At 38.7% G+C, this 26,581-nt stretch overlaps 1 protein-coding gene across 2 annotated transcripts in view; it reads left to right on the forward strand.

Annotated features, from left to right (window-relative positions):
* PTPRD (protein tyrosine phosphatase receptor type D) overlaps positions 1–26,581 on the forward strand; it is a 6,523,893-nt gene that overhangs the window by 6,024,282 nt on the left and 473,030 nt on the right. For both annotated transcript variants that reach the window (XM_044061085.1, XM_044061086.1), the window contains 2 exons: positions 5,538–5,843; positions 6,680–6,873. In XM_044061085.1, the coding sequence (XP_043917020.1) occupies positions 5,538–5,843; positions 6,680–6,873 (500 nt within the window). The remainder of the gene's footprint in view (positions 1–5,537; positions 5,844–6,679; positions 6,874–26,581) is intronic.

Below are 26,581 nucleotides of genomic sequence, written 5' to 3' on the forward strand. Positions count from 1 at the left end.
CATTTTTAGTACGCAAGTTTCTGAAGAACATGTATTCTGGCCATTTAAAACATTAGTTTTTGTAGCCTTTGAACAAGTAAATGTAGACAAAAATCATATGATTCCTCACATCTGAACTTAATGTGGACAAACTCAACAAAACAATGAGTTTTTAAAAGTGATTTTTCTCTTACTCTGGTGGTGCTCTCTGGAGTTCTGCTATGTGAGTGAGTGTGTTTACAACCATGACAGAACTGTTTTTTGGGGAGAAAAAAGGAAAACAATTTTAAAAATTTGTTTTGAAGAGTTGTGAGCCAATAACTTTGGGTGCAGTGACTTATTAAGAAGCATAAAAAGTAATTTTGTTAATGAGATTTTACAGTTTCCACAGGAAGTGTAGCAACTTTATGGCAATTTATCTAAGTAGGCGAGATGTCAGACTTAAGTTTTTCTCAGGAAGGACTGAAACAAGCCCCATCATCTCGCAAAGTGTTTTTCTGAAATTCATCTGATGTTGAATGAGCCATATCAGGTTTGGCAGAAGTGGCAAGTCTTTGCATAGTTCCACTTGTCACATCGTACAGATCTGTGACAAATTATCAGAATTTAAAATCATTTAATTACCATTGCTATTTGTATCCTATCTACTGAGTAACAGTTTTTCCTAGTTCAGAACTTTATTACATGCCCTACAATACTCTTACAACATTTCATGAGATCTCATGCATAGTGCACTATACTTTAAACCTTGTAAAACATAATGTCAAACTGGTGTTGTTCCATTCCAGTATTTAATCAGGATTACACTTACAGAGCATTAAATAACTTCCAATCAACTACATACAAACTAAGCTCCTTCCAAGCACTTCCAAACATGTTTAATTGTTCTCCAAGTTCTTTTGTCCACTTCTGTTACAATTCGTAAACATTGGTCTCATCATCCATGTTTGTACATGTGTTAGGCAATCAGTACAGAAAGAATAAAACATTTCTGAACTTTTTGCAATAGTATAATTGGCTGTTTGTGCTTATAAAATCACCAAGCTTATCACCACATTATGTACCATTCAGTCAGTTTTCTAGTTGCTAACCCACAGGTTCCATTGGTTAATAATTCTTCACTGTTGAGTCTTTCCCTAATTCTGGTTCCTTAACCTCATTAATTAACTTGATTACCTCTTCCATTCATGGAATTCTCTTACTCCTTCCAGTGTTTGGAGATTACTTTCTTAGCAGCTATCAAAAGTAGTAACAATAGCACCCGTGGTGTCTAGTTGAGAAAGTACATCTCTGTTATTAGAGTGATTCTTACCTCACTGATCTTGCTTATTAAATAATCCAGACTCCTTTTAAACTGTTGCAAACCTCACAGTCCCAGAAGATGTGCAGCCATATCCCCAACTTTGCACACCTCTAACAGTTACCTGGCATATTAGAAAACATGTTGTGTCAGAATTTGATGGCATTATTCCATCTTTACATGCCTGTTTTGTGTTCCACTGTGGCTAATGTTTTGTTTCTCTCTTGTTTGTTGCCACTCTTCTTTTTGTCTTTATTATAACTGTGGTGCTTTGTTTCCTTCCTTCCATATGGTTCCATCCTCATCTATATGTCACCAAAAATACTGTAGTACTTTTTATGCTACACTTTGTTCTGCATCTTTACAGATGGATAAACTGGAAAATGTATCATGAAATCACAAATTTCATATCGATAGTATGTCAGTTTCCAGATATGCAGTATACTATATTCTGTTCTTTCTCTTAATATTGAAAATGTCTTTATTATTTTAGTTGCATGGTTTGCCAGTAGATAAGCAACAGTTTGCATTTGCCACCTCATTAATAAAGCCTGTATTGGCGTAGATCATTTGTCTGGTGTTAGCACAAATTTACCAAACATGTTATTTTAATGTTTTACTTCACAGTAACCTGTGATCACTGTTACTGTGAAGTAAGACATGGTGGTGCTGCGGTAGCATTGTCGCCTCACAGTAAGACGTTGTCCTGTTCGATTCTCAGCTAAAGCATCTTCTGTGTGGAGACATGCTTCAATGGGCGTACCTTTATTGAAGGTTGTACGTTAGGGCTGGCAACTCATTACGTAAAAATCTACTGCCAATCATTAGCTGACTGGAGTTTCGCTGTGGCGACCCCTAACTGGGAAAAGCCGAAAGATACAACAACTTCACAGTAACCCGTGATATGTATTCAGTTACCACAGAATACATTTTTATGGTCACTCTCACTTGCAATGAGGGGTGTTACGCTAAGATTTTTTTATTGGAGAACTCTTCTGTGCACCCCAGTTGGTTTGACCTTTACTCTTTTCTTGGTTTTAATTATTTTTTCTTTCCCTTCCATTCACTTTACCCCAACTTCTCCTCTCATCTGCCAGTCATCTATTTGTGAAATGTCCCTTCCTAACTGCCAATTGATGCGCCTTTAGCTTGCCCTGATTGGCTGTACCCTTTGCCTTCCTGCTATGATTGGCACAATCTATGAGCTGAAGCCTCGTCTTTCTTTTACACTAAAATTCTACTTTCCCTTCTTAAGCTCTTAACAGATGATCTGGGCCCCACACCTCCATCCTTTAAGCTGATCACCTCACTCTTGTAGGTTTTGCTGACTCATCTTGATGGATAACATTTTCAGATTTTCCTCCAAGTTTCTGATTAGCTGGAACTGTGCTTAACTCATGCTCCCTAAACAAACTCAATTTTTTAAAGATTTTCTTGAAATTGTCCCAAGTATATAAAATCTAATGTTGCGACAAAAAATTGTTTAAAGACATCTAAAAATCCAGATGAAGGTGTTGGTGAATAAAATTTTTGCTCACCATCTGTTGGTGTACTGACCCATTTGTTCCCCATCCAACAGGGGAAGAACCAACCAAGAGGAGACATTTACTGTTTGCAAATCTCTCATTCATTTTTTTAGGGGTTCTCTAGACAAAAGGGTACATCTTTTGTAAAACAACACAGCTTCTGACACTGATCTCTGACCTCTATTGGCAAATGAAATGCAGGTCTGTCTACTGGTGTGCTGGATCATACACCCTAAGTAGTTCTAATAAACATGGATACAAAGTATTTATTGAAGATTTCCTTTTGTCTTTCATTAGTGGAAATTAGAACAAAGTCGATAGTTTCTATTTAACAGTACAAGAAATAATACAAACCTTTTCTCTTCTGTGACTCTGTGCCTGCTTTGATTGATTTCTTATTTTTCTCTACTTGTTTTTCTTTTATTGTCAGACATATTGTACCACCCCCAGTCATGCCTAACTTAATGCTACTAGTTTAGTTACTGTATGATTTTCTTCCATCCAGCTGTTGCTGGGCAGTATATCTCTTGGTAGAAATGCAAAGCTATCATCCCAGTATGATGCCATTTTATGAGAGAAAAAGCTGATTTAGTTGGATCAAACAGAGGAGCTAATTCATTTTCTGATAACCTGCGTAAGTCAATGTAGGGTTACAAATGGGAGGTGAAAATCTTTTTGTTTTAATAAATACTATTCCATTATCATTTAATCTATGACTCCTATCCTTCATCTTGAAGGTACTTGCTGTCTAGAAATGGGATGAAAAGGCTTTACAGAAACACTTTCAGTTGTGTAGTCAGACATGAGTAGAGTTAGTTTACATTAACTGGCTTTATTAGACACCAGAATATTAATTTGAGCCTTTTCCATGGCAGCATAATATTTTACTTGCAGTTGTCTGTGCTGCTTTGACCTGTTTTAACCATTTGCTTGACATTTTGGCAAATTTGTATCATTCTCATTCTAGAGTAAGCATTTTTAAAACTCCTTTAAAACATAACCTGCCCTTTTGCATTTAGTGCCCTGTGATATATTTCCATGCAGATATATAAGGAAGTTATATATGCAAAGTATGCTGTTGAAGTTTATGGTAGACATTTTTACAGAATGACTCTTTGCTGTTTTAAATAGTCTCTTTTCTAGTCATTTTATGAAGCTGTTTAATTTGTATTTGATGTTTCGTATCTGTACGTAGCCAAAAAGCTTATAGCTTCATCATTATTACTTTATTATACCTGTATTTAATTATGAGTGTGTTTGGAAGTGAACTGCTTCAGAATCTGAATGTGCTCCTACTCAGTTCAACCAAATTTATGCCACCCATGTACTATTGTAACTCACCCTAGTTGTTTAGAAAATTCTGTACTTGTGCAGAAAGTGCACTGAATTAAATACCCAGTACCTAGAGTGTCGGTGGAAAAGAATACTTTTTAAGTGAGAAAAGTATATATCTCTCAAGTAAAACATGGTGAACATTACTTTGTCTTCAAATTAGTGATATATATATAAATTTAACCATAAGATGATAGAACATTCTTTTTAAACAAACTTGCTATCAGAATATCTTCCTCCTGCAGTCTTAATAGCTGAAAGTTAGAATTAGCCAGAGATAGGATGCAAATGCATATGCTACCAGGTAAGTACTCTCAGCTGCCTTCAGTGCCACCAGAACTGGCATTGCATCTGGTATGTACAGCTCTAAAAGGAAGTGTTTGCTTTATTCTTGACTACTTATACATGCATACTTCTCAGCATGTGCCTGCTGTTTAAAACTCAGAAGCAAACGATGACTGATTCATGAAGAGGGATGCTAAGGCCATATACATGCATCATGCGTGTTTGTCAGTTGCCATTTGGGATGCAGTCTGTAATATGCTTCTGTAGAGTACCAGCTGTGCTCCTTATCTATGCATTTGTCCTTTTGAGTATCTAAGAGTAGGTAAAGCAGTATACCTACCTCTTAAGGGAAGTATTACAAATACTAAATGGAGCAGCAAAAAATCATAAATTCCCTTTCTGGTCATTCCATACAAAAAAAACAGACCTGTGTTTATTATGCAGAAAGTCCAGAACAGACCCGCTGAGAGGTATGCATGTATGCTCATATAAATTGCAGATGGTGTTTGATTCAGTACTGTCATTTAAACAGGACATGTACTTGTGTTGAACTTGAAAGATGCAGGTGTTTGGTAAATGTTTATAGTGGATTGTGTAAAGAAAGTTTTGCCACAAGGATGCTGTTTTTCACAGAATCTAACATGCATATACATCTGCAAAAACTAAAATAAACTCAAATTAGTTGGCAATTCCATTCTGTGGCAAAACTTTCTGTTGATATTTGACACATATATGAAAGTTTTTTGGCTGAATCCAATTCCTACATTCTGTAGCTGCAGCTGAAAATTGGTAGGTACATTATTTAAGGTTTAGTGTTAAATTGGAAAAGTTCTAATAAATGGAACTTTATTCACAGGTAGGTGATGATATTTTGAGGCTTCATTTTTCATTTCCCTCCATTTCCTTGTCTTTTTGATTTGATTACTTTTGGTTTGCTCATACCAATAAGCCAAGGTGCTACATCTGTTTAACGTTTTAGTTTGCATTATTAAGTTGCATTTTGTTATTTGCTTTTCTCCTTGTTTTCAGTCATTTTTTGTGTTTTGTTTTGCTTGTTTTCAACCATTTCCACCTGCTCACCTGACCCTTCTCTTACCCACTGCTGATAAAACTAGAGCCGTCAGCTGCTCCTCAAGACATCAAGTGCTTCAGTCCATCGTCAACTAGCATTGTGGTAAGTTGGATGCCTCCACCGGTAGAGAAACAGAATGGCATCATCATTAAGTACTCTATCAAGTACATTGCCTTGGATGGGGATGAAATAAAGCCTTTCGAAGTTACTGAGATTTCTGCGGATACCACCCAGTATCGTTTGGAAAATCTGGAAAAATGGACTGAGTATCGCATTACCCTTACAGCCCATACTGGTGTTGGACCGGGCCCAGAGAGCTCTTCAGTATTCATTCGCACAGATGAAGATGGTATGTTGGCTACCCAGCATCAAGTTTGCTACTGCTTTCTGACTCTTTTCTTTCTAGCTCTCCTCTCTCTCTCTCTGTCTCTCTCCCTCTTTCTCTCTCTGTGACTGTCTCTCTAGACATACTATGTAGTCTTTTTATTACTTCTTCCCACATTTCTTACTATCATATTTAAAGTATAAATCAGCAGGACTGCCCTTCTACACTTGTTTCATCACCATATTTTTTTACTCTAATGACTTTCTGGATTTTTTTTCTTCTGCTACTCAGCAGTGCTTCTTGAAAAGTCTTGCTGCATTTTTAAATTTTTTTGTATGTGCGCACTTTGAATCTTCAAGTTGTATGCCCGGCTGGTCTTCAATGTTTTCATTCATTGGTTGCTTCTTTCAACAAATTTTTAAATCCTTAATTTTTTTTTCTTCATTTGATGTGTTGTATTTCAAGCATCAAAATATTTATAAGGGAAAGTGAATGTAAAATCAGATGATGTTTTTTGTCACTCAAAATATTTTTTTTAACACATTTTTGTCAATACAGTATTGTTGTATTTTTAATGCTTTGATCTTCAAAGCATTTCCTTGGCTTTTTCTTACATTTTTATAACAAATACTATTTTTAGCTTCCATTTTGTTTTTTTGCATCAGTCTCATTTTTGAACTTCCACTAAAATGTAGAGCAGTTTTTGTCGGGCACTTCCATTAATTTAAATGACTTTTTGTTAATTAATATTAGCCAGCAATCCTAAGATTACTAGTCAGTTTGCCTTTTTCTGATGGTTGATTTTGTGACTGGGTAGGTCATTCTCTGTAACATACTTTTATCCAATGGTGTTGTTCCAGTTCCCAGTGGTCCTCCTCGCAAGGTCGAGGTTGAGGCTATCAACTCGACATCTATAAATGTGTCTTGGCGTTCACCTGCCCCCAACAAGCAACATGGACAGATCCGTGGATATCAAGTTCATTATGTCCGAATGGAAAATGGAGAGCCAGTAGGACCACCTGCCTTAAAGGACATCATGCTAACAGATGCACAGGTACTGCTAAACAATTAAATTCCTTACCTTTTAATTGCTAGCATGCTGGGGAATAAGAATGTACCATTAATGACACCAGTTAAATATACTATTAGCAAATCTTGATTGTGCATTCTACCAGGTGATCTAAAATGTTTGTGCATCATGAACTCTACTTATAAGTTACTGTTTTGAACTGAAAAAATTAGCTCTTCTCTTGGCATCTCACTAGGTAGTGAAATCTGGTGAGTGCATATTTCAACAGTGTAGCACTAATTGCGGTGTAGAATGCTGTGTATTTTGAAGGCTAAGGGCTGAAGGTTGTATAGAAGTTTGTAAAACTATAAATCCTGATTTTCACATGATTATTCTTGCATTATTTATTTATATTAATGGCTACTTGTAAGCAATACTGCTACATGTAGAATGTAACTGCATATACAATGCATGCACACAGATGCACACGCATACACATATAGGCACGCGCACATACACACACACACACACACACACACACACACACACACACACACGCACACACACACACAAGTTGAACAAACTGAAGTATATAATATGTTTTATTCTCCTAGTACCTCCTAATAAGACATGTTCTTTAAATGCATATGTGTCAGCTCTTGTAATTTGCAGGCAATGCACTGATTTATTGGGTCACAGTTAGGTTGGCCAGTTCTAAGCCAGACAGTACATTAAGACTGTTATCCCCTCTCAGTCATTGTACTATTTTACTTTCAGAACCTGCAAGTGACACTAGGAAGTTCTAGCTTTCTCAGTATTATAGGGTGTACACCACCTTAGCTGCTTGGTCGCTGCCCCCCTACCAAACCCACAGAATAGTAATGCCTTCACTGATATTGACAGATAATTTGTATCCTAGTTTTAGCCCTTTCATGTTAAAAAGAAACCAGTCTTCTTTTTTCAGTCTATTTTTTTCATAGACATTTCGAAGTGTTTAATCTGCTGTGGTCCAGCCCTGGCATCATGAAAACCATTATTTTAGTACTCTGCATTATTAACTGCAGCTGTTATTTCATCTTATCAAAAAATACATTCATCCATCTGTCCAGTACATATCCCTGCCCAGTACCACTCCTCTTGGTTAACAATGACACGTATGGAAATGTCTTAGCTCCAGGTCTCATTCTCCATGTAATTACTGTGATATGCCCATTCCATTGTTATTCAGTTAGCTTCATTAAACCACAGTTATGGTTTCAGTCATCTTAACTGGCTGTTAGGAAAAAAAATCCTCCACACTTCTGTAATGAATGCCAGAAAAACTGGTTAGCAGGATATTTTTCCTGTAACTTTAACCCATGTATATTCTGCTCTTTTTCAGGCAGACCCAGAGTCAGTGTTTAAAGAAGCGGTGTTCTCTTACTATGGAATTGAAGGTATTGTTGTACAACATTAGTTTGTTCATCTTAACCCTTTTTGCAATAGCCTACAGGCTGGCTCAGTTGCCAGTTCAGCTCTGCCTCCATCATGAGCTGCATTGAAATGTAGCCCCCTCTCACACTCATTCTTCTGCAAGTCTTCCTCCATTTCTTCTGGTCCCTGTCATGTTACTGGAGGGGTAAAACCCCTTTTCCACCTCCCAGATCAGCCAAGGCTGTTTGTTTTCTACTTCCAAACATGGGAACTCAGGACACTAAAGTTAGAGGCAGATGTGGTACTGCAGCACCACTGAGACAATGTTTTTGATACTTTGAAGCTTAATCGCACTAAATGTGCACTACAACATTCATTTGCCAGTGCATCACGAATTAAGTTGCTACTTTTGAACTTCCAAGCTTTTGCATGCAGATTCATTAGTGGAAAGCTTTTCCTGGCACTCAGAGCACTTCATTGCAATGTACTGTGTACCACGTTGGGTTTTGACAACTGTGAAAGAGCTCACTGTTACAAAACTGTAGTATTTGTCTTAATAAGCCAAATGCAGCTCCTCTCTTTTCATCATTCTTGGCAAGCTAATTCTTTGTTTTCAGTAAATGCTGTTTGATTTGTTTCTAACTTCAGAATATCTGCCTAAATACTTCATCCTTAAATTTTCAGGGTTTACGTATTAGTTTCCCCTCAAATGTTGGTAGTGCTCTGTACAGACTCAGACACCTTGAGTGGCATTTTTCCTGTAAAAGCACAACTGAAATTTCTCCAATATCTAGTTGCACACAGGACCTCTAGTTTGCAGTGACAAGCACTGTCCACATAGTTGCAAACCAGATAATCCAGACAGTGATTGATATTGTCACCCCAACCAGTTTAATCAATAAAAAGGGTCTGTTGCCATGGATATCAACTTTTGTACTGTCTCTGTTACCAGCTTGGTGGATATGGGCATCCTGAGGCAATGTAGAAATTGCCTCATGTTTACTGACAACCAGTTAATTCTCAAACAAACTGATATGGTATTTGAGAGATGTATTTACACATCACTGGAGGAAAAGCTCTCACATATAAGTACTCGTAATGTCAATAATGTTGTCAGTAGTACACATGCTGCACCTATCATGCACAGTACAAAGCAGACATATAGACCCACATATACTGAGGCACATACATGTAACTTTCCTGAAGCACAACGTCCTCCTAGACAAAGTACACATAAGAAATGCCCTCAGCAGCCCCAAATGCACTCTTTCAAAACAACACCCACATCAACACATAGAGCTACATCTCATGGAGCCTCTACCTCTAAGCCCATAAGGCAAGTCACCACATAATCCAACATTCTAGTCATTGGAGACTCCATCGTGAAGCACACTGATGTCCCTCTCACCAGGCTGAGTAAGGAGAAAGACGGTCATTTGCTTATCAGGAGTTAGGATCAGCCACATTACGCATGCACTCAGGTCACTGGACCACAATTACCAATACGACTCAGTCATAGTCCATGCAGGAGTAAATTACCTGAGACCTACCTGCCTAGACTATATGATGAAAGACATCATAGAGCTCTCAGAATGTGTCTCACACTGGTATGAGCCTAGCATTGAGCAGCATTTTACTTTTTCCAAGGACGATGGCACAATATGAACAAAAGATGATTGACTTTAATAATTGGCTTAGTTTCTCGTGTCATCTAAGGGGGTGCAATATATATCAGCATGGAAGGAGATGGTCAACAGACCATGCTGCTTTGCCAGGGATGGTCTGCACCTCTCCCCTATAGGCTTTCGAATATTAGCTAAAATATTGTCTTCCTCCATAGTGTCTTTTTTTAGGCAATGCCAAACTGAAAGTACTTCTGACATAGCAAATAAAAACTAAGAAAATCTAAAGGTATTACTGCTCAATGCTAGGAGCCTAAATAAAAATCTCCACTCCCTGGAAGCTCTGTTTACCGTAGAGAATGCTCATGTCTGTATGGTCACTAAGACATGGTTTAAAGCTGTGGAGAGCACACCAATAGTGCAAGGTTATAATGCCTTCCACACATTTAGACCAGCTACTTTACAGGCAGGGACTAAAGGTGGAGGTGCCTCTATTTACGTCAAAAATAGGTATACCTCAAAGCTGGTCAAACAGTACAATGCACTTGAGCTGCTGCATGTTCAAATCACCATAGGTAAAATCAAATACCACTTCCTTGCAAGCTATAGATCCCCCTCTATGACCCAGGAAGCCCATACCATGTATTTAAAGTTATAAGAAACACTACCCATCCAACCCAATACCATATTCGTGGCTGAATTTAATTATCTCAGTATTAACTGGGAATCCTATATGACATCAAATGTACATGCACAGGGATTCCTGGATTTTGTAAACACAAACTCCCTGGACCAGATAGTCAGTACACCAACCAGGGATGCAACCATACTGGATCTGGTCCTCACTAATATGGGAGACTGCTGCACACCCCCTACTGTAATGCTTTCCCTGGTAAGGTCATACCACAAAATGGTCTCCTTTGAAGTAAAACTAAAACCTGGACTGCCAGCGAAACTGAGAATATTCAGGAAGTATTCTAAGGCTAACCTCCTGCTATTAAGTGCGAATCTGGCAAAACCTCAAGCCCCTATAAACTCTGAGAAAACTTCTGCGTATACAGAACTGTTCACAGAAACCCTGTACAAGCACGTTAATAGCTGCATAGAGGCAGCTGTACCCATTAGGAGGAAGTACAAAACTAACTCAAAAAACAAGCTCCCCTGGTGGAATCACAAAATCAATAAGATGCATAACAGGAGGAAGAAAACCATGGCAAAAACTAGCAGGTGCAGCACCCAACAGGATAAAAGCACTCTCAAACTAAACAAACAACTCAGAGGACAAATAAAGTCTGCCATAGCCAAATTTGGGGTAAGTTTGGCCTTCCAGGCCAAGGACAACCACAAAGCATTCTTTAGCTATGTCTACAATCTTAAAGGCAATACACAATTGTGTACAGAGCTCATTGTAAATGGAGCCACCTATACTGAGCCAGAAGATACAGCAAACCTGGCTGATAAATTCAGCTCCAACTTTACTACTCTCTCTCCCTCAACCTTGCCTCAGGAAATATCATCAAATATAACTCCCCCTACTATCACTAGGGTACAGGTCCTTAATGCTCTCTCTAAGACCAAGAACATTGCATCAGTGGGTCCAGACAATATCCCAGGATGCCTTCTAAATAGCATGAAACTTGACCTATCCCAGGATGCCTTCTAAATAGAATGAAACATGACCTATCAGGGCCTCAGGAATTACAATTTAACTGTAGCCTCCAAACGGGCTTCATGCCTCATGAATGGAGAATGGCAACAGTCATCCCTTTGCACAAAGGTGGGACATCTACAGACCCTGGAAACTACAGACCCATAAGTCTCACTAGTCTTATATGTAAAGCCATGGAAAGGATTATCATGGTGATAATCAGTAGAGATATAGTAACCTCCAGACACTGGACCCAACCCAGTTTGGTTTTGTCAAGGGCAGATCATGCCTACTTAACCTGGTTGACTTCTTTGAGAAGGTCAGCAAAGCAACGAATGAGGGCAAAATCATTCACACTGCCTACCTTGACCTGGCCAAGGCATTTGACACAATACCTCACTCAGACATTGTTGACAAACTCAAGAGGTTAGGTACAAGCCTGTATGTCACCCAGTGGATAGTCATCTGGCTCACAGACAGGACCCAGGAAGTTAGAACTGGGGAGTCCACCTCTACAAAGAGGTCAGTCACAAGTGGAGTCCCTCAGGGATCAGTCCTTGGACCCCTCCTTTTTTGCATTTACTTCTCAGAAGTCAAGGCCAATGTCAGTGGTCTCTGACTAACTACATTTGCAGATGATTGCAAATTAGGAGCTGTCATTGAATCTCATACTGACACAAATGTTCTCCAGGAGGGGCTGACACAGACAAACAACTGATGTCAGAACCATGGACTAAAACTATATACCAAGAAATGCATAATAGTATCCTTTGGGAAGTTATCCATCCCTGGTAACTATCATATTGACAACAAGAAAACAGTCAAAAAGTGCCTGTAGCGTAGAGTAAAACACCGAGGTAGTTTTCCAAGCTGAATTTTATTCCAAATACATTCGAAACTTCACAGGTAATAAGCACACATAATTGCCTTTGCAGTACATGCATTTTCATCTCAGTAATCAGACTTCATCAGATGACCAGTTTTTTTTTTTTATCATATTGACAAAACACCCCTTAGAGTTGACCCAGTAGTCAGGGACTTAGGGACACACATAGATAGTAATCTAGCCTTTGATCATCACGTGTCTACAGTGGTGAGGAAATCATTCTGTGTTGCACAACCTATAAACAAAGGTATGGCATCTAATTCCAGGGGAATCATTGTTTCACTGTATTCGACATTCATCAGACCTATCATAGAGTACAATGCCCCCTTTGGTATATACCTAGCCAGGCATATCCAACAACTGGAACATCCACAGAGGTTCCTCACTAAAAGAATACAAGGAGTAAGTGTGGTGTAAATCCTATGCTGACTGTCTCAAGGCCCTATCTCTGTATTCTGTCTCCTACAGGCTTCTGAGGGGAGATCTATGCTTGGCATACAGGACATTGTCAGACCCCACTCTGATGGACCTCCTGCATATCCACAAAACAAACAGTACCAGAATTACTTGTTCTAAAGACTTGAACCTTGCCTGTGATATAAATAGGACCTGCTGGAGAGACAAGTATGTATCCCAGAGACTACAGCATCTATGGAACAGGCTCCCCATCCATATGAAGCAGAGATCCTCCCTAACCCAATTCAAGTGCAACTTGGACAACTGGATGGAAAACCGGAAATTCACCCCTGGTTTGGCACCTATGTCTCTAATGGACACAGGTAACTTGTAAATGGTTCACCTCCCAGGTCCATGCTTACACATTTCAAGGGTATCAGAACTTGTCAGAGATTTGGAATGCATGGCTAGGCTTAAAAAGGCCCTTGTGGTTGTTAGCCTAGTGAACACCTATAAACGTATGAACCTATGAACCTAAATGATTCGATTATTATGGAACAAACTTTTAGACCAGTGAGTGGGAAGTAATCTATATGAAACACATTTTGGAGTCTTTGTTTCATGTAGGCCACTAAGCCAGAAGAGACAGATGGTGCAAACTTCTGAAGAAATAATTTACTGTAATTTTTCAAATCATGATATTAGTTCCCTAATGAAGAATCTTGCCCTTGCTATGAAAAGCTACATTCCGAAGCAGATATTACAATTTTTTGTTGTTCACCTCATGAGCTGACATGTAAGTTGGTATTATGGGCAATCTTTCTGTGGTGTCACGGCCTCATAATTTCACCCTTTCCAGTACCAAACTCACCTCAGCAGTGCAGCTTTGCTTCAGTAATGAAGGCATCATGTGTATAATGATATATTAATTGACAGAATGTGATAAACATTGTGTTTTGCTTCTTGCCGAGTGACCTCACGTAATGTAGTAGTGATGTGTTGCTGCGCCCTTCTCATTGTTTATTTCCTTTCTCATTTTCCCAACGTCACATACACTAGTGTTCTTACAAGGGAAGCATCAGTACTGATGCATGCTTGTTAATAGGTTCATAGGTGGGTACTAGGCTATCTGCCCTAGGGCATTTGTAAGCCTAGCCAGAATGTGTTGGCTTTCGCCTCCCTTTTAGACTAGATTCCTGAGCCTCTGTCCAGCATTTGTGTCAGTGTGGGATTCAGTGTATTCGTTAGATGAAATTTAAGGGTGGTGGGTGTGGAAACACCTTTTTTTTTTTTTTTACTCAAATGATTTTTATTTTGATGAAATAACACTGTAATTTAATACATTCATAACATTCAATAACTATTTGCAATATTTACATTCAGCCTGTCAAAAAGGATTCAGATAAAAACATTTCTAGTTAAATAATAAGTTAATATATAAACTATGATAGTTAGGAAGAGCTGGGATCCATCTGTAGGGTATCAATCAAATTCAAAACTTTCCTCCACGGACTATTAACCAATGGCTTAGTTCTTTCTCCATTAGTATGCATTTCTTCAGTGATGATACAGATTCCTCCATTGTGGGTGCTACATTAGAGTTCCATCTTCTAGTTATACATTTTCTGGCTATTGCTAACATTTTCCACAACAGATACAGGTGATCTTTCTTCATATTATTACTATTAACAACATTCAATAAAATTAAAGACTTTGACAAAACAAATATATCAGTATAGATAGCTTGAAGAAATTTTTTAATCTCATTCCAGTATGGTTTAATATTAGTACAGTCATAAAAAATATGAGACCAGTCAGCATTAGTGGACAGATGACATCACCAACATAACTTGCTGTTTGAAGGGTTCATTTTTGAGAGTTTCTCAGGTGTCAAAAAGGATCTGTGTAGAAATTTCCAATGAAAAATCCTCCAGAATTGTGAGTAAGAAGTTAGTTTAACTGAAAATAAAATGTTTGTGTTATCTTCCATTGATAATGATACTTGAAACCCTTTAGTTAGGTATTGCCAGTAAGAATATTTAGGAGCTGTCTTATAGACAGGTTCATAGGTTCATAGGTAGGTACTAGGCTATCGGCCCAAGGGCGTACGTAAGCTTAGCCAACAAGGCTCCCTGGCTTATGCCACCCAAGAAAGTTATTTTCCTGTGCCACTGTCGAGCAGAGACACAGAAGTGATCCCCGGGGTGTATTTCCTATTTCCCATCCACTCATCAAGATTTTTCTTTAAGAGTGCTCATGAAAAACTTTTCTTGACATAGATGGGTAGCCTGTTCCAGAGTATGGGAAGTCTCTGGGACAGGAATCCATCCCTCCAGCATGTCCTGTTTATTGTGGTGACAAGGTTTAGGTCCCTAGAGCATGTAGCTTGGAGGGATTGGGATTTCATTAAGTGTAGCATGTCCAACAGCTCTGGGTTTGACATAGCTTTATATGTTAGGCAGAGATCACCTCGGAGTAGGCGATATGCTATGGAGTAAAGCTGGAGTTTTTTGAGGCGGTCAGTGTAGGGCATTTGTTTGAAGCCAGTAATCCTCTTTGTGAGGTACTTCTGTGGCCTTTCCAGCTGCTGCAGATGTCTTGTGAGGTACATTTCAAAAGGGGAGTTGTACTCTATAATGGGTCTAATGAGTGTCGAGTAGAGGGGAACAATAACCTCTTTTTTCCTGGATGAGAACCCTTTTATGATGAGGTGTGCCACGTAGAAGGACTTCCTGACTACTGTGGCGATGTGACTATCAAAGGAGAGACTACTATCCACCTGGGTCCAAAAGTCTCTTATCACACATTCGGTGTTAAGTAGATTGCTGCCTGTGTAGTAGTTCATGGGTACAGAGTTTTTACCAAAGGGGACGACACTGCACTTTTTGGCATTGAGCTTGAGGCCATGGCTCTGTCACCAGGCATCTGTATCAGCGAGGCCCTTCTGTAGGATGTGCACATCATTTGGGGACTTGACTATGGCTCCTAGTTTGCAGTCATCTGCAAACTTCATTAGCCAGAGGCCTTCTGTGTTAGCCTGTACTTCAGAGAAGTAGATACCAAATAGGAGAGGTCCCAGGATGGAAGCCTGTGGTACTCCACTTGTCACTGCTTTGAGGTCAGATTTGGAGTCTGCAACTTTTACAGTGTGGGTTCTGTCATTGAGCCAGTTGGCAGCTCATCTTGTGACGTAGGGATTTATACCTAGTTTAGTGAGTTTAGCTATAATTCCAGAATGGGGGATGGTGTTGAAAGCCTTAGCGAGGTCAAGATAGGCTGTGTCAACCACCTTACCCTCATCTATGGCTTTGGTGACTGCCTCAAAGAAGTCGATCAGGTTCAGGAGGCATGATTTGCCTTTCACAAACCCGAACTGGGTGGGATCCAGAGTTTGGAGGTTACCAATGTCTTTGTTTATGAGTTCCATGATGATACTTTTCATGGCGTTGCAGACCAGGCTCATCAGGCTAATAGGTCGATAGTTCCTGGGATCAGTGGTGGCTCCCCTTTTGTGGAGTGGGATAACTGTTGCTGTGCACCATTTAGTGGGCACAAAGCCTGATGTGAGGTATTATTGAACATGGTGCTTAAGTGGGGAGCCAGTTCATCCTGAAGTTCGTATAAAACGCAGCCTGGGATGTTGTCCGGTCCCGTGAATGCTGTTTAGAGAGTGCAGCTTTTACCTGCATAGTTGTGATTACAGGGATGCTGCATTCTTCCTTTTAGGGGGTGAGGTGGGGAGGTAAAGTTAGCACTGAACCTATCTGTCAGGATGTTGACAATATCAGTTGGTTCTGTAATTTTCATGCCATTGTGCTGTAACTCAGAGCAGATCTGGGTGTTGCCATCAAGATTCTTGACATAGCTATAGAATGCTTTGTGGTTGTCCTTAGAATTAGTGGCAATTTTGTTTTGGTAGCTAGCTTTGGAGGATCTTATAAGGGATCTCAGCTTCTTACTGAGGCTAACCAGGGAGCTCCTCCACTCATGGGATTTTACTGTCTTTTGCAACAGTTTCTTCCTTCTGTTGTACAGTTTGTTTATGGCAGGGGACCACCAGATTAGCTTCCTTTTTTGGAGGATAGCATTTTGGTATTGTTTGGGATAGCACAATCCATGCACTTGTGAAAGTGCTTATAGAGTGCATCTGTGTAGGATTCAGCAGTTGTAACTGTATTGTCCATCTGCATGGGTGTCATGAATTCACCGCTTCTGCCTTAAGAAGCATGAAGTTGGCTTTGGAGAAATTTTTTACCGTGGTTTCATTAATGGGGGGTGGGTGCGGGATGTGGATATCAAGGGTGATTAGTTTATGGTCAGATCAGACCAACGAGGAGTTGACTTTAGGTATGGAACACCAGTCATTCATGTTGGTAATGACTAGGTCTAGGATATTGTTGCCCCTGGTGGGGGTGTGGATAAGTTGATCCAGGGCATTGGAGTTTATGAATTCCAGAAAGCGTTGAGCTAAGGAGTTGGTATACGAGTAGTTTTCCCAGTTAATGGTGGGGTAGTTGAAGTCGCCCATTATTAGGATGTTTGGTTGAACCCTAATATTTTCCAGTACATCAAGAAAAGAGGAGTGGGAATCCTGGGGCATGGTGGGGGATCTGTAGCAAGCTACAATTTGGATTGCAGTTTTGCCCAGAGTTAGTTGAACTTGGATAACCTCCGATGCATTATGCTGAGCAACAAGCCTGGAGGTGTGGATATCCTTAATGAATATGGACACACCTCCACCTTTGGTATTTCGATCCAGGTTACATGGCCGAAAAGTGTGGGATGAGTTATAGCCTGGTAGTGCAGGGGTCTTGTCTGGAGCCTTGAACCAGGTCTCAGTCACTGCACAGATATCGATGTTCTCCATTTTAAGGAGTGCCTCGAGTGAGTGCATTTTGAGATTTAGACTTCTAGCATTGAGTAGCATTACCCTCAGTTTTTGCTTGCCTCTTCCTGTTACAGTGGTGAATTTGTTACTTGAACATTGCCTAAAAAAGGCACTATAGGGGCAGCAAGACCCTTTGTCAGTATCCGGATTCCCAGGGGCGACAGGTGCAGGCCATCTGTGGCAAAGCATCGTGGTCTGTTGACCATGTCATCCCAAGCAGACAGATACTGGATCCACTTAGAATGACACCAGAAGCTTAGTCAATTGTTGAAGTCAATCATTTTGTCATTGTACTGCGGTATCATTCTGGGCGATGGCAGAATGCTACTCAGGGCTAGGGTCATACCTGCCTGGGCTACAAGATCGGAGAGCTCTTCCATGTCTCTTTTCATGTAGTCCAGGGAGGTACGTTTCAGGTCATTCACACCAACATGGACAATAACTGAGTCATATTTGTACTTGTTGTGGAGTGACCTGAGTGTGTGGGTTATGTGGCGGATCCTGGCACCTGACAGGCAGCTGACAGTAACCTTATCCTTGTATAGCCTGGTGAGTGGGACATCAGTGTGCCTGATTATAGTGTCACCTATGACTAGTGTGTTGGGTACGTTGTTTTGCCTTATTGGCTGTGGTTGAGTGGCACACTGAGTCTGTGGGCTATATGTCATTTGAGTTGTGTTGGGGATGGAGGTTGCTTGCATTTCTGCTTTGGAGGTCTCTGTTGCTTAGACAGATTATTATTGAGAGCCTCCACGAATGTTTTTGTGTTACTATGTGTGGATTTTGGTGGTGTAGATTTAGTGAGACTATGTGATGAGTGTGGTGTGGTGCAAATGTTTACCTTCTCCTCATGACTGTCAAGTTCAGTCTTGGTTTGAGAGAGCTTTACCTCCAATTTGGCTAGATAAGTGCATCTCTCAGAGGTTATAGTGTTGGGTGGTAGGAGGTGAGGGTTGTCTGTGTACATGAGGCAATTTCCATATTGCCTCAAGATGCCCAGATTCATCAGATAGACAGGAGAGAACACTGGGAGCTGGCCCTTGGAAATGCCTGAATAAAAAACTATTTTCCTCTAGATAAGTGAGGAAAGTGAGTACAAGAGCTGTTTTTCTGTAAGCAAGTGAGAAAAGTAAGTAAAAAACTGTTTTCCTCAAGGTAATGAGGAAGGCTGAATGCTATAGTAATTAGTAGCTTATTTAGTGCTTACAAGTTCTGAACAAATGCTGAGCATGAATAAGCAAATTTAAGCGCTAAAACTAAGAATCTGTATCTGCACTAAACAAGTGACAGGACAGAAACAAGTGCAAATGCAGGCTTTCAAATCAGAAAGTTGAGAGATGGAAGAGATTGCCCAAATGGCCAATTACTACAATTTCTGGGCCAGAACCACTCCTTATGTGGTAGACAGGTTACTTAGTGCTTACCACTCCCACTGATAAGCTAGAAGGCTTTCCTCCAACACAGAAAGGCTTGGGGGGGTGGGGCTCAGAAGCTTTCATACAGTCCTGGATACAGCAAATCTGTATCTGGAACACTAGTTATAGGAAAGGTAGGAAACAGGCTTACAGTCTTTTTTTTTTTTTTTTTTTACAGAAAAGTAGCAAAAACAGTAGTAAAAACAATTTGCATGCAGTGCAAGCTAGCACACTTGAGTATGTAGCAATATTAGACCAAACACAGTTTAAAAAATGCAAGTAAATTAAAAAGGACTAAAAGCAAGTGCAGAAAGAGTTTATTAGGTAGAATGTGGTAAAGTGATGACTGGGGGAGTGTCCCAGATCAAATCTACAGTGGGGCAGGCAACTGCAAAAGCCATCAAATTTAAACTACAAGCCAAAAATAGGAAATGTGGGTGGGACAAAACAGTTTCAACAGAGATCTAAGCAACAACTAACAGTACAAACTCTAAAACCAAAAAAAATATATACTCAGCTCTGTATATTTGCAGATAGATTGCAAAGAACAGGGAGACAACAGTTTCAACAGAGATCTAATCAACAATTAACAAACTCTAAAACCAAAAAAAATATACTCAGCTCTGTATATTTGCAGATAGATTGGAAAGCAGTTTCTCAAAACACAGGCTCCAGCAATTAAATGCAGGCTGTTACTAACAGGTCTAATTTTATGCAAGTGATCCTTGCGTTAGATAAAACACAAGCTGTAAAAAACAGTTATACCAACTGAAGACACAGTAGAAAATAGGGGTGGGGTGGGGAAAACAGTTTCAACAGAGATCTAAGCAACAACTAACAGTACAAACTCTAAAACCAAAAAGATATACTCAGCTGTGTATATTTGCAGATAGATTGGAAAGCAGTCTCTCAGAACAGGGAGACAACAGTTTCAGCAGAGATCTAGGCAACAATTAACAAACTGTAAAACCACAAAAATATACTCAGCTCTGTATATTTGCAGATAGACTGGAAAGCAGTTTCTCAGAACACAGGTTCCAGCAATTAAATGCAGGCTGTTACTAACAGGTCTAATTTTATGCAAGTGATCCTTGAGTTAGATAACACACAAGCTGTAAAAACCAGTTATACCAACTGAAGACACAGTAGAAAATAGGGGTGGGGTGGGGAAAACAGTTTCAACAGAGATCCAAGCAACAACTAACAGTACAAACTCTAAAACCAAAAAATATACTCAGCTTTGAATATTTGCAGATAGATTGGAAACCAGTCTCTCAGAACAGGGAGACAACAGTTTCAACAGAGATCTAAGCAACAAATAACAAACTCTAAAACCAAAAAAAAGTGTTATATAGATATGATAGTTCATTCGTAACATTGATATTATTATATAGAATTCCAAAAATCCAGTTTATAATTGTTGGTATGGTTTTGAAGGATGAGTTATGTATTATTCATTAGGGGATAGGTCATAGGTTGACAATATACTTTGTGTCTTTAAAGGTTGTTGGTTTTAAATACATTGCAACCAACAAAATATGTTATTATTTTCCCATAAACCAAAAATCTCTCTATGTGTTTTATCAGGGAAATCCCTTGTAATAGTAAATGGTATTAAAAATCTACGCCGCAGTTTTATATCTAAGTTTGTGTTAATGAATTTTCTAAACACATCAAAAATATTGTTTATTAGTGTTTAGTTAATTTTGTTGTACTATTCTGTAAATTTAAACTTAAATAGTGCCATATTTTATCTTTACCAAAGCATTTTTTGATAAATAATTATCATTCATTAGTATAATGGAGTGTAACTGTTTCCAATTGAAAGAGTATCTAGGATTTATCCCATTCATCACTATTTTAATTATAGATGCCTTTATATAAGTATAAATCTCTGGGAATTTTAACCCCCCCCCCGTTCCTATTTTCTGATATGATGAGAATATGCCACTCTCTTTCTTTTGGGGGTAGCATAGGAATTTTATCAGAGTTGAAGTGATTTCTTTAAGGATTTTATTTCCTGGTGGAAGTCTACGGGCTTGTGCTATATATAATATTTTAGGTAACAAAACTATTTTTATCAGTTGTAACCTATCAACAAATGTTATAAACAAATTATTCCATGTGCTTATTAATGTCTTGATTGAGTCTATGGGTTTAGCATAGTTAAGCTGTAAGGTTTCCTCTGTATTCTTGCCTAGGACTATTCCTAAATAGTTAGAGTTGAAACTTGGTTTCCAATAATATGATTAATTATTTAATAGTAAATATTTTGATTTAGATTTGTTGAAGTAGAGTCCTAAGATTTTTTGGAAATTTGTTGTTACTATGTCCACTTCACTAAACACTTCCTTCGAGTTGGGTAAGTTAAGTAAGACATCATCAGCAAACATCATTATTTTAGAAATATATTGGTCATAAATATTTATACCTCTTATCTTTGGGTTATTACATATTAAAATGGCAAGTATTTCTATGGCCAGAACAAATAATATAGGGGACATGGGACATCCATGTCTAGTACCTCTAGTGATTTGGATTGTTTTGGAAGTAAAGGGACCTAATTTGACATAGATTATTTTCATAGATTTCCTTTAACATTGTTATAAAAAAGGGGGCAAAATCAAACAACTTTAAGACTTTAAATAAATAACCCCAATTTAAGGAGTCAAAGGCCTTTTGAATATCTAGACCTATTATCAATGATTCATGGTTTCCTCTATCGAGGTAATCTATCAGAGTTAATACTCTTTTAATATTATCCTGTGTATGCCTGTTTTGTATGAAACCAGTTTGGTCTTAATTTATAATTTTAGATATAGGTATTTTCACTCCGTTGACCATAATTGACATAAATAGTTTATAATCATTATTTAACAAAGAGATTGGTCTATATGAGTTGCAATGATTAGGGTCCTTATTCTCTTTTAATATAGGGGAAATTAGAGAATATCTCCAAGAAGGAGGAATATTTGCTAATGTTTGAACTTTGAGAAATGTTTTATGTAGGAGAGAGATTATAGAAGAAGGGAAGAATCTATACATTTTTATAATTAAGCCATCTATTCCAAGTGCTTTATTAGACTTACTTCTTTTAATCCCTTCTATAATTTCTTTTTGAGAAACAGGTATTTGTATGTATTTATTTATTGCATTTGTTTACCGGGATAAGTCCACTGGGTCTAAAAGAGCCCATTTTCAGGTGGCCCAGGGAGAAAAGCTCCAACGAGATACAGAAAAAATATAAACATTAATTAGTACAGAAGCAGAAACAGTGTTACAGATAGTAAATATAGTAACATATACAGAATATATACATAAAAGCAGGAATCTAGTTTGTTTGATTACAGTAATACATACAGAAAATATACATTAAAGCAGAATTCAATGAATTCAGTCAGAGTGGTATAAACAGAGATCAGTATTATTGTACCAGTGTCAACAAGTGAAGATAAAAATAAATATGGAGAAAATATCGTCAGTCACAAGTAGCAAAAGACATAGGAGTTTAGTAATCATATAAGGAGAGTGAAGCGGTTAGGTTATAGAGCAGGAACATAGCCAGGAAGAGTTGAGATGATTTTTCAGTATTTGTTTGAAGGTGGTGGTGCTGCCTGTGTTTCTTATAGAAGGCGGAAGTGAGTTTCATAGTTTGGCGATGGTGAAGGAATAGAGGAGTTGACCAACAGGTAAGGTGGGCTTATCTACTTTTAGAAGTAGATGATTTTCAGATCTTAGATGCCTGCTGGAATGGTATTTGGCAAGTAGAGTTGAGAGAGCAGGACAGTCTGCGAGTCTGTAGATTATTTTTTGCACAGTAGTTAGTTGGGTGAATGAGAGATGGTGGGGGAGTTCCAGCCACCCTAATTGTTTCAGTGACTTACAGTGGTGGGATGAGAATTTGGCCTTGTTGACAAATTTTGCTATTCTGTTGTAACACATAGAAAGTTTTTTTTATCAAATGGAGTGGTTTTACTAGGAGTAAAAATTACTAGTTTAGTTTTTTTTGGATTTAGGGCAAGATGATTGTTAAACATCTGAGATTCAGTAGATGTGAGGGCATTCTGTGTAATTTGCTGGAGTTCAGAACTGGAATTTGCAGTGCATATTATTATAGAGTCATCAGCATACTGGATTACTGAGCATTGTGGGAGTGTGGTGTGAAAGTTGTTAATAAAGATGCTAAATAAGAGAGGACCAAGTATGGAGCCTTGGGGTACCCCTGTGGAAGTATTGAGGTAGGGAGAGTAAGACTGTTGCCATTTGGTGGATTGCTGCCTATTGGAGAGATAGCTATTGAATCATTGTAGGGTAGAAGGAGAAATGTGGAGGGTGGATAGTTTAGAGAAGAGAATAGTGTGGGAAATGGTATCAAAATCTTTGGAGAGGTCAAGGAACAGTGAAGCAATTATTTTACCAGAATCCTGTGCCTGGTTAACTGTCTCAAGGAAGGATAGGAGTGCAGTAGTGGTACTGTGTCCTGGTCTGAAACCATGCTGAGACTGTATCAAGGAAGGATAGGAGGGCGATAGTGGTGCTGTGTCCTGTTCTGAAACCATGCTGAGTGGGTGATAAAATTTGATTTTCATGCAGGTGGTTGAGGAGTTGGGCATGGATGCATTTTTCCAGTATTTTAGAGAGGGGTGAGAGAAATGCTATGGGTCAAAAGTTTGTGGTGTCTGTGTTGGTGCCACCTTTGTGTAAGGGGAGAATGAATGCTTTCTTCCAGATGTCAGGGACAAGGGATTCTTTAACTGATCTGTTAATGAGTATGATGATGGGATAAGCTATAGAGTTTGCTGCTAGCTGCAGGAAATGTGGGGGGGGGGGGTAGACTGTCAGGGGCCAGAGTACCGGGATTTAGCTTAAGTAAAAGTTTTTTTATTGTGCTTCTGGGTATGGGGGAGATTTTTAGGTTAGGGTTAAGGGTAGACTTGTTTTCTGGGATGATTTGGTCATCAGCTGTCTTGGTGGTGGTGCTGTTAACTGTAGGAAAGGTGGTGGTTAGGTTAGCTATGGTGTCAATGAAGTAGGAATTGAAGAGGGTAGCAAGTTCAGTGGGAGATTTTTGTAGGTCAGGAGATGGATTGCTTTGAGAGCCTGGGTGTAATAGTTGGCTGATGGAAGACAAGAATTTCTGGGGATTATTTTTATGTTGGCTTTGTAGGTGGAAGTAGTGGTCTTTTTTTATCAGTGGTTATTTGACGTTTTGCCTGGTTACAGAGTTGCTTGTAGTGTAGTAGAGTTGAGGGATCTTTGTTTTTCTGCCATGATTTTCAGATTTTATCCGTTGTGGACATTACTTCTTTAATGGATTTGGGAGCCAACATGCATGGTTATGTTTTATTTGTTTTTGGTGGGTGGGTGCTTGCCTATTTAAGATGTCTAGACATGTTGAGTTAAAGAATTCAACAGCCTCATTAAGTGGTAGGGATTTGAGGTGTTTCCAGTTTACTTTAGCTAAGGTTTCATTAAATATGGATGATTGGAACTTAGTAAAATTTCTGGTAGATTTGTATTGGTGTTGGCCTGTGGTTGGAGTAGTTTTGCATATGATATATCCTGGGTAGTGGTCACTAATGGTATTAGGTAGTATGTCTGCACTGATGACATTGAAAGGGTGGGACACTAATATCCAATCTATTGTAGAGTCCCAGTTGTAATTTTTGTGAGGTCTAGTGATGTCTTCAATTAGTTGGGAGAAGTTGTAAAGATTTATGTTTTTTGAGGGGTTGTTGTGGCCTGTTTCTAGCCAATCAATAATTACATCACCTAGAATGAGGGTTTCATTATCTATATTTTGGGAGGTCCAGGCAAGTATGTTTTGTAATATTGGTATGTTGTTTCATGTGGGCAATTATGCAAATGTTTTTATGGTTGTTAAGTTTTAATATAGAGATTAGTACTTTGGCTGGGGACAAGTTGGGTGTTGGTTTTGAGTAGGGGATTAATGTGTAATTGCTAGGGAAAAGTATTGCTACTCCTCCTCCTCTCTTGTTGGGTCGATCTAACTTAACTTAACTTGTAGATCTAACTTAAGTTCCTCAGGAATTCTTGTTATTTTGGGAACTATATTCTTTAGCTTCTCACATTCATTTGTACTTATTTTATCATTATGATGCTCTGCATAATGATAATTAAAAGCCTCCATAATGTCCCCTATGTCAGAGACTTTTTTTCCTTTTCCCCTTCATGAAAGATACTATCAATATTATTAATTTTTGATCGTATCTTAACTTTCATAGATAAGTTATGAAGATGCTTAGGAGAGGTAGCATAGAAATTTAATTTCAGTTTTTTCCATAGCTAAATTAATTTTATGGGATAATATTTCATTGAATTTCTTATTTGCTTCTTCTATTTTCTTCTTACTATCTATAGCAATTAAGTTTTTGTTAGATTTAAGAGATAATATTTGATTTTGGAGTTGCTGTAATTCTGAGTCCCATTCTTTAATTTTATTTTTGTACCAGCTAATGGTTTTACCATATAGATAGGCCTTAAGAGAATCCCAAACCATAATTGTGTTTGCTTCAGGTTTATAATTAATCTCTAAGAAAAGCTGAAGTTCAGAAGTTATCCAAGATTTAATGTCTTTCATTTTTGTAATATATGAAGGAATGGAAACACCTTCTTGATGTGCTTCTGTGCTCCTCAGCAGAGTGACCTCAGTGAAGACATTTCTCTGTTCAGGAAAGGCATAGAGTCCAAAAGAGAGACAGTTGGGAAACAAGTTTTAAGTGAAGTGATGTGTCTGACATCATGATCAGTTATGTCAGACAAAAATGCTTTCAGCTAATAGAGACTTCAGTAAGGGAAAATTCGGAGTTCTGTTTCTCTGGTTTGGTAGACTCGCAGATGTGAAGAGACCAAGCAGCAAGGCCTTTGCTAACATTTTGGGGGCTGCCAGCAAGGTTCATGTTGGGTACCCTACCTAGGAGGATGTAAGGTGTGACGATGTTGCTGCCACATCCCCTTCCCTTTACTTCAATCTTCACAGTTTGCTAGAAAACCAAATTGTTTTGAGGGACAGATTACAAATATCAAGCAAACAGTCTGAAACAGTCTCAAAGTCCATACCCCCACCACAAGCCCCTCAGCACATAAGACATAAGATTAGCGATTTAAAACACTGGGCTTATGAACTAATAAAGATGTTAGAACAGATGTTGCAGTAGCATGCATTGCATGAGGAAGAGACCAAAAATACCAGGCAAACATCTCAACATTGGGCACCATTTTCACAGCCTCGACCCCATCCTAACATCTCAGCACAATTCTAGACAAAGCCAAAAATAATCACAGAACAAAGGATTAACATCAGGGGAAGGCTTTAAACATAGCTATAATAAACTTAGAAAGGTACTAGAATAACAGGGTAGTATTTGTCACGTCAGTACATTCTGCAAAATTCTCACAGCCCCTACCTCCCAATGTCTCAGCACAATTAATTTCCGATTAAACCAAAATGAATTGTAGAGCAGA

This window comes from Protopterus annectens, chromosome 2.part0, assembly GCF_019279795.1.
Source record: "Protopterus annectens isolate FY-2018-M chromosome 2.part0, PAN1.0, whole genome shotgun sequence".
Taxonomy (NCBI): Eukaryota; Metazoa; Chordata; order Ceratodontiformes; family Protopteridae; genus Protopterus; species Protopterus annectens.